Below are 8,886 nucleotides of genomic sequence, written 5' to 3' on the forward strand. Positions count from 1 at the left end.
AGGCTGAAGAAGATGGAGATGGCAATGGGAAAGAGAATGAAGACGAACAGGCCAATATGGAAGATGATGGAGTTCTCAATGAGAAAGGGAATGAAGAAGAAGCTCGCGATATGGAAGAAGATGGCACTGCGCAAGATGATGAGATTCCTAGTACTGAAGGAGTTGAGCTAGGAGGGGAGGAAGTTCAAAAAAAAAATAAAAGAGGACCAACAAAGTTGCGCAGAGTGGCTGAAAATCCCAATGATAAGATTATGGTCACATTCAATGACATTGGTGAGCATATTGGACCTGGTTCAGTAACACTATCGTCTTTTCTTGGTCCTCTTGTGAGGGAACATGTTCCGGTTACACTCGCTGATTGGAGAAATCTTGATGCAGCGACTAAAGCAACAATGTGGGAAGAAATTCAGGTTTGTATATATACATTAGTATGTTTTGTTGAACCGCAAGATGAAATTATAACATGTTTAACTTGCTTATTGTGATGCAGGGGAGATTTAACTTGCAAGAAGATTGGCAGAAAGCTGTTATTTTCAAGCAGCTTGGAAATGTGTGGAGGGCTGGGAAGTCGAGGCTGGTGTCACAAGTACGTGTGGCGAAGACTGCAGCTGAGAGAATAGCTTTAAAACCGAGCAACATCCCATCCATTCAAGTGTGGAACTCTTGGGTTAAGAGTAAAACTACCAAATCTTTCACGGTGAGTTATCTACAACTAAGTAAGTTTCATCCTTAAAGGTCATATCTGATAGATTTAATCACTGTCATATTTATATTGTAGGAAACGAGTAACAAGTACAGAGCGATGAGAAGAAATCAGATTCCTCACACCACTAGCCGCAAAGGGATGCTTCGTTTAGCTGATGATATGGTAAAAGAGTAGTCAAACATCTTCAGCTTGTTAGATTAAACTGGTACTGAGATATGTCTGTTTTTATATAGAAAAAAAGGAGTAAAGACCCAAGTAAGGTGAGTAGATCGAAGGTTTGGATTGCGGGACACACTCATGCTGATGGCAGACCTGTGAAGCCACAGTTTGCTGAGACTATTGTAAGAATTATGCAAGTTATATATTGGGTATAATTAATAGATTATGTCAATGAATTATTTTGTGTTTAAATGAATGTATCAGGAACAAATACAGTCACTTGACAGTCAGATGGACTCAACATCAGCTGCTGATAACATAAGGGAAGATGCTGTAAGCAAGGTTTTGGGAAAAGACAAACCTGGACGAGTAAGGGGGTTTGGTAGAGGGATTACGGCTACTAAGCTAGCATATCTGCATTTTAGAGACGCAAAGATTGCAGAAATGAAAACTGAGATTCAAGAGTTAAAGGGGATGGTGCAAGACTTAGTTGGGAAGAAGGTAATCCTTTTCATTACATTTGGTCAATTAGTTTTAAGACATTTACGATTTCCTTTGCCTTCTTTCAGAAAAATAATGATGATGCTGAAGCATCTGAGAGTAGTGGTGGATTCAAAGTAGGAGTCAGAGTACAAATACTCGATTGGATTGAATCAGAGGATGTTGTTGTTGGTGAAGGAGAATTCTGCTCTGATGAACCGAAGTACAAAATTGGTCGTATACCAATTGGTCCTAATGCAGTGGCTATCGTAGTTAAGTCTGCACTAAGCTCAGTAGCTTCACTTTGGAGGCCTACAACAGACGTGTTAACTCTTGATGAAGCTGTGGGATACAAGATAGCTTGGCCAATGGATAAAGTGATCTTGGATAGGGATACAAACTGCTCTGAAGATGTATCCATGGTAAATTTTTGTACCTTATTTTCTTCTTACAACAATTGAGTTATCTCTAGTCATTACCTTCTTGCATTTTAGCAAAGCAAGGAAGGTGAATCTCGAAGATGCAAGATCTATGATTGGACCAACGACGAGGATGAGGTTATTGCTGAAGGTCTCATGTGCTCTTCTAAGCCCAAAGAGATGCTTAACAATATACCTCTAGGTCCCAATGCTGTTAGTATCGAAGTTGTGAAGGTGTTCAATGATCAGGCTTATTTGTGGAGGCCAACCGCTGATATGTTCTTGATTGGTGATGCACTTAGCGAGAAAATAGCATGGCCAGTCCTGAAGGTTGAAGTCATGCCTACACCTGCTACAGAAGTAACACCTACTAAATGTGCAGGCAAGAAAATAGCATCACCTTCGAAACCAGCCAAGAAAAAAGCAGTGGTATGTTGTTAACATGAAGTTAATTTATTTATTTGTATGATGATTGATGTTGAGTCCTTAATTGATGTTGGAACTTGCTTATGTCGTCTTGTTTGAGTTGTAGAGTCCAGGCAGCACTAGTTCGACCAGAAGTCCGAAGCAGAAGTGTATTCTCTTGGATTGCAACAACTCTGGACGTAAGGTAGCTGAAGGAAGAGTAGCTTCAACGGATCCGAATGAGTTGTGCCACTTTGTACTCCTAGGTCCAAATGCAAGCAAGGTGTGGATTGATGTGGCTAAGATCGATGATGCAAAAGTCTGGAGGCCAAATTCAGAGATTGAATACATATCTGATGCAATGGGTTCGGTTGTGGCATGGCCAAATGACAAAATCAAGTTTGTCTAAACATGTCGTCTGAAACAGTTTTCAAGTTGTTATGTCGGCAATGTATTTCTAGTGTGTGATAGAATTTTAAAGTACTTTTATGATCGGTTAAATCATGTGTAATATTATGTTATGGTTAACTGACAAAAACAAATATTATGTGTGATATTATGATTAATGGTTGTGTGTGAAAATGTTTAGCTTGTTAAACCCTATACCCTAAAGTGCATAATTTTACATTAAACCATAAGTTTTAAAAATTAAAACCACAGGTGATAAGACCAAAATTAAAACCATATACCCTAAAGTGAAATCCCTAAACCCTAAAGTACAAACATATACCCTATACCCTAATTGTTCTTGATTTCACAATTTTGTTCTTTATAAAAAGGATATTGTAATCTTAATTTCATAAAACTAGTTAGTTATAAATTTTATAAACACTCATTTGTTCAAACCCTATACCCTAAAGTCTTTGTACATACAAATAAGTAGTAGTGTTTGTGAACATATGAGCTAGATTGATCAATTTTATAAAAGCTCACATAAAATATTTTTATGTATACGATTTTTTTTTTAAAAAATTAGAATACTGATATTTTAATTTTTAAGATTTAATTTAATTTTTTTTTGCTTCGAAATCCTATATATATATTAATTTTAAGATTTCAAACGAAATTAATATACTGAGCCAATGAGGAGTAACCTCCAAGATTGCAGACGTGGCAAACCATAGGCCGATGGATGTGTTTCGCCAAATTCAATCTTAGCCATTCTTTTTAATTGCACACGGATTAATCCTATACCATTGATTCGTGTTGGTAACTTTGATCTGAGCCGTTCTTTTCTGAACCAATAAGGAGCAACTACTAAGATTGCACTCGGATTAATCATAGACCGTCCGATTGCTCTCCAAATCTTTGATCACAGCCGTTCATTTTTTTCTGTCTCTGTTTGCAGTTGGAAAATTTCAGAACACAACATCTCTCTTTCTGTTTCTGTCTCGCGAGCTTTGACCTAAACAAACCCTAAAGAAAGCTAAGATCGAACCAGCCGTTCCTGTATTCGCAAATGGATAAGACGTGGATTTGGCTTCCAAGGTATAACTTACAATCTCTCGATCTCACTTGTACTCGCCGATTAAAAGAAAGCTAACTTATTTTGTCTGATTCTTGTAGGAATAGCCACGAGTATTCAGAAGGAGCAACTAATTTCGTGAATTCGTCAGCAAGAAGATTGGGAAGTCTTCTTGAAATGCTATGCCCTTGTAGAGACTGCCGCAATCTGAGCCATCAGTCACTGGATAAAATTGTGGAGCATTTGGTGATTAGGGGTATGGATAAGAAGTATAAGAGTTCTCGTTGGAGTATTCATGGTGAAAAAAGAGATTCTGCAGAAGACAGTGTACTTCAATGTGAAACAGAGGCATTTGATTTGTTTAAGACAGCATTCTCCATGGACGAAGGTGGTCCAAACCCGACAACTGACAACGAAGATGATGAAGCACCAGAGGAACTTGAGTTTACAAAAAAGCTAAGAGATGCTCAAACGCCATTATACTCGGGTTGTCTCAAGCACACAAAGGTTTCAGCTATCATGGGACTTTACAGATTCAAGGTTAAAAGTGGTGTGTCGGAGAACTACTTTGATCAGCTGTTGGTTTTACTTGAGGATTTGCTACCTGAAGACAATGTTCTTCCCAAGAGTTTAGCTGCAATCAAGAAATTTCTGAAGATCTTTGGGTTCGGCTACGACAATATCCATGCTTGCAAGAATGATTGCATACTGTATAGGAAGGAGTACGAGAACCTACAAAGCTGTCCAAGATGCAAAGTTTCAAGATGGGAAATGGATAAGCACAGTAATGAGATAAAGGTGGGGATTCCGGCAAAGGTCCTAAGATATTTTCCAATCAAGGACAGGTTTAGGAGGATGTTTAGATCAAAGAGGATGGCTGAAGATCTGCGTTGGCACTATACCAATGCCACTGAAGACGGTACAATGCGGCACCCCGTTGATTCTATCTCTTGGGCACAAGTGAATGCTAAATGGCCAGACTTTGCTGCTGATCCACGGAATCTTCGACTTGGGATTTCCACAGATGGGATGAACCCTTTCTCCATGCAAAGCACCAATCACAGCACATGGCCAGTGTTGTTAGTGAACTATAACACGCCTCCAACCATGTGTATGAAGGCTGAGAATATAATGTTGACTTTGTTGATCCCTGGTCCTACTGCTCCTGGTAATAACATAGATGTTTACCTAGCACCACTGATAGACGATCTAAAAGATTTGTGGGCTGAGGGTATTGAAGTGTATGACTCATTTGCGAAGGAGAATTTTAATCTCAGAGCCTTGCTGCTTTGGAGTATCAGTGACTATCCAGCCTTAGGAACACTGTCTGGATGTAAAGTAAAGGGGAAACAAGCCTGCAATGTATGCGGAAAGGATACACCTGCAAGGTGGCTTAAGTTTAGCCGCAAGTTTGTCTACATGGGTAACAGAAGGAGACTACCGCCTGGCCATCGTTACAGATATAAAAAAGCTTGGTTTGACAACACTGTGGAGGAAGTGAATGCGAATAGGATACAAACAGGCGCTGAGATATATGAAACACTACAAGCTTTTACGAATGATTTTGGTAGACCTCTAGAGAAGGAAAAAAAAAGGAAAAGACTAGAGTTGGAAGATGATGAGAGGGTAGTGGAAGAAGAGTGTGATGAATCAAATGAACTATGGCGGTGGAAGAAGAGATCAATATTCTTTGATCTACCTTACTGGAAGGTAAAGTATAGTAACTGACTTATATTATGTGATTGTTGTATATGAATATGCCTAACAGTTTCTTGTTTAATGTGTTAGGAGTTACCTGTTCGTCACAATATTGATGTTATGCACGTAGAAAAGAATGTGTCTGATGCTATATTGTCTCTGTTGATGCAAAGTGCGAAGTCAAAAGATGGGTTGAAAGCAAGAAAAGACTTAGAAGATATTGGAATCAGAAAGCACTTGCACACAGAGGTGAGGGGAAAGAAAACATACTTACCTCCTGCTGCCTACTGGTTATCGAAGAAAGAGAAGACCATTTTTTGCCAAAGGTTAGCTAAGTTTAGAGGTCCTGATGGTTATTGTGGTAATATTGCGAATTGTGTTTCAGTTAACCCTCCAAATATTGGTAGTTTAAAGTCGCATGATCATCATGTCCTAGTACAGAACTTGTTACCAGCTGCATTAAGAGGGTTGTTACATAGGGGTCCTAGGATAGCCATAAATAGATTATGCAGTTACTTCAATAGGTTGTGTCAGCGCATCATTGACCCAGAGAAACTTATATCCATGGAAACAGAGTTTGTGGAAACAATGTGTCAGCTGGAGCGCTTCTTCCCTCCAGCCCTTTTTGATATCATGTTTCACCTACCAATACATCTATCAAAAGAGGCACGCTTGGGAGGACCAGTTCACTTCCGCTGGATGTATCCCTTTGAAAGGTTTGATTAACTCATTTGCTTTAATATATGCACTTTCCGCAATGATGTTTGACTTATATTCATATTTCCTGAGTTATAGGTACATGAAAACACTAAAGGCTTTTGTGAAGAATTATGCAAGGCCAGAAGCATGTATGGCTGAGGCGTATTTGGCTGGAGAATGCGTTGCATTCTGTTTAGAGTTCCTTAAAGATTCAGTACCAGTTCAAGAAGCAGTTAATCGTAATGAAGATGTCGAGACTGACACAATGGTGGTTGAAGGCCGACCTCTGCAGAAGGGTATAGAGGTTACCCTTTCAGATAAAGATAGAGACATTGCACATCGCTATGTGCTAATGAACATGGCATCTTTGGATCCATTTCTTGAGTAAGTAATTCTCTATGTTTCTTCTACTAGTTTTACTCATAAGTTCATTTTCATATACTGTTGTTTAATTTAAAATCAGGATGCATTTGGAAGAGTTGCAAGCAAAGGATGCTCGATTGGCTAGAAATGAAACTTTGTTATGGAAATACCATACTGACCACTTTGCAGAATGGCTTAAAAATAAGGTTTCAAACTCCATATTCTTTTCTTGATTATTTTGATGACTGGTTAGCTTGTATCATGATGCCTGGTTAGCTTGTATCTTGAAGAACATGTCCAGATTTTAGTGAATTGATGTCTGAGTAGCTTATAGCTTGATGAACTGTCTGGATTTTTAGTATTTTGATGACTGGTTAGCTTGTAGATTGATGATTGGTTTTCTGGTATATATTATCATGTTTTGATTATAATTCAAGTACCTCGGCTTGATGATCATGCTCTGATTTCCTGTCGCAGATTCATTCAGACTCAACAGATAGTCATTCTAAGGAGATAAGGTGGTTGGCATTTGGGCCAAGAAATGTTGCTTTAGCACATAAAGGATTCATCATCAATGGCCAACGGTTTCATACTGATGCGGTCAAGCTGAAGACACAAAACAGTGGAGTAACTTATGAAGCCTTTAGCATGTGTAGATCAAGTGCTCGAGATATGAGACAGGTCGCGGATATGATTACATACTATGGAGTGATAAAGGAGATTTTGGTCATCGACTATCACATGTTCAAAGTGCCACTCTTTAGATGCAACTGGGCAAACACAGCGAATGGTGTGAAGGAAGAAGATGGCTTCACTCTTGTTAACCTTCATATGAACCAAGCAGCCTATTTGAAAGATCCATTCATTCTACCTTCTCAAGCAAAACAGGTTTTCTACTCTAGGGAGGATGATGCTTCAAATTGGTATGTTGTTATGAGAGCACCACCTAGAGGTTATCATGAGTTGGAAACAGAAGAGGATTTAGGTGGTGCTCCTTTACCTGTCCAAGAAGTTGATGATATGGGTGATGAAGCTTCAGATGATGATAGTGTTTATGTTAGGGATGATTGTGAAGGTTTATTAGTGGTAGATTAATAGGTTGTGTGATGGTTTGTATAATTGTGATAATGTTGTGTTATGGAATTTAAATAATTATACTATTTTTTGGTTTTTCAATAATTTAAATTTTTTTATTTCATATTTCGAAATTCATTATTAAAACAAATCAATTCACTAATTATTATTAATTAATTTCCGGATAATTAAAAAACTAATTAATAACACGAAACATTTGCTATCTTTGCTATTGGGAAAATCAAATTATTAGGTTATAATAACATTTGTCAAACGTTATTATAAATATTAACAATTGCATTAAAAAAAAGCGCTATTGTTATAAACTTAATAATAGCACAAAGGAAAACCGCTATTAAAAGGGTCGGACCTTTTATAACGGGCGATGTCAGAGCGTCCAAGGAAGCGCTATTAAATATGAATCATAGCGCTTTTCGGGCGCTATTACTACCCACATTTCCTGTAGTGACTGGAACTGTAACTAGCTTTCCACCTTCCATCTTCTCTTGTTCAGACTCGCCACACCACAAAGCTTCAGTCTTTGACAGTAAGTAGACTCCACACGCCTCAACAACTCAAGAACAAAGTATCTCAAGCAAGTAGAACAGGTAGAATCAAGAACAAACCGCAAGAACACAAAGAACAGTTTGAAGAGTAGCAAGAACACAAGAGAGACTCGGATGAAATCTCTTAATACCAAAGCCAACCTGGCTCTGATACCATATGATTTTAGAGAATAGAGTAGGTATTAAGAGAATGATAAGAGATTAAGAGAGACAATGAGAGAATCAGAGAGAATATGAGAAAAGAGTTTCTAGATCTAATAGTGCTCAAATAGTATCATGTTTGATCTTAGAGAGAAAGAGGCTCCAAAGTGTTGATTACATTAAGAGAAGTGATTACAAATATATAGTAGAGAGTAAGAGAGGGTTTTCGACAAGTAAACCACTATTACAAGCATGTGTAGTCAAAAGGAAGAAGCTTAATACTTGGCTGTGAATGCTCACATGCTCATGCACCTTTCCAGCCTGTTCCAGCCTGGTTTGTGCGACCATATCTTCCCAACGGTCGACTCCTTTCTTCTCTAGGAGTCACTGTGCTAATACTCTTCTTCCTTCAGTGTCACACATCTTCTTTTACTCACTAGATTAACCCCACTCTTAGTTACCACACAGTAACTTTATTTTTACTGTGTGGTAACTTTTCTCAAGTTACTTTTCTTCTCATCTTCTCTTCATGATCACAATACTCCTCATCTCTTCTCACCACATTTCAACAAAAGTGAGATATCTTCTTACTCACAACTCCTATGAGATTTATTCAACTTCCTGGTTATTCTCCACTGATTAGTGGTTCCAAATAAAGCTTCTTAGATCGTGGTTCATCCTGGTTTTGATAAGAATCATGAAGATAATGGC

General features: G+C 38.3%; 1 protein-coding gene across 1 annotated transcript; it reads left to right on the forward strand.

The window, feature by feature from the left end:
- The first annotated feature begins 3,628 nt into the window (after window positions 1–3,628).
- Window positions 3,629–7,489, forward strand: LOC130503483 (uncharacterized). The gene is made up of 6 exons (XM_056998096.1): window positions 3,629–3,657; window positions 3,736–5,344; window positions 5,423–6,048; window positions 6,128–6,415; window positions 6,495–6,600; window positions 6,872–7,489. The coding sequence occupies exons 1-6, from the start codon at window positions 3,629–3,631 to the stop codon at window positions 7,487–7,489; spliced, it is 3,276 nt and encodes a 1,091-aa protein (XP_056854076.1).
- Window positions 7,490–8,886: the final 1,397 nt, after the last annotated feature.

Source organism: Raphanus sativus, unplaced genomic scaffold, assembly GCF_000801105.2.
Source record: "Raphanus sativus cultivar WK10039 unplaced genomic scaffold, ASM80110v3 Scaffold0976, whole genome shotgun sequence".
Lineage (NCBI taxonomy): Eukaryota > Viridiplantae > Streptophyta > Magnoliopsida > Brassicales > Brassicaceae > Raphanus > Raphanus sativus.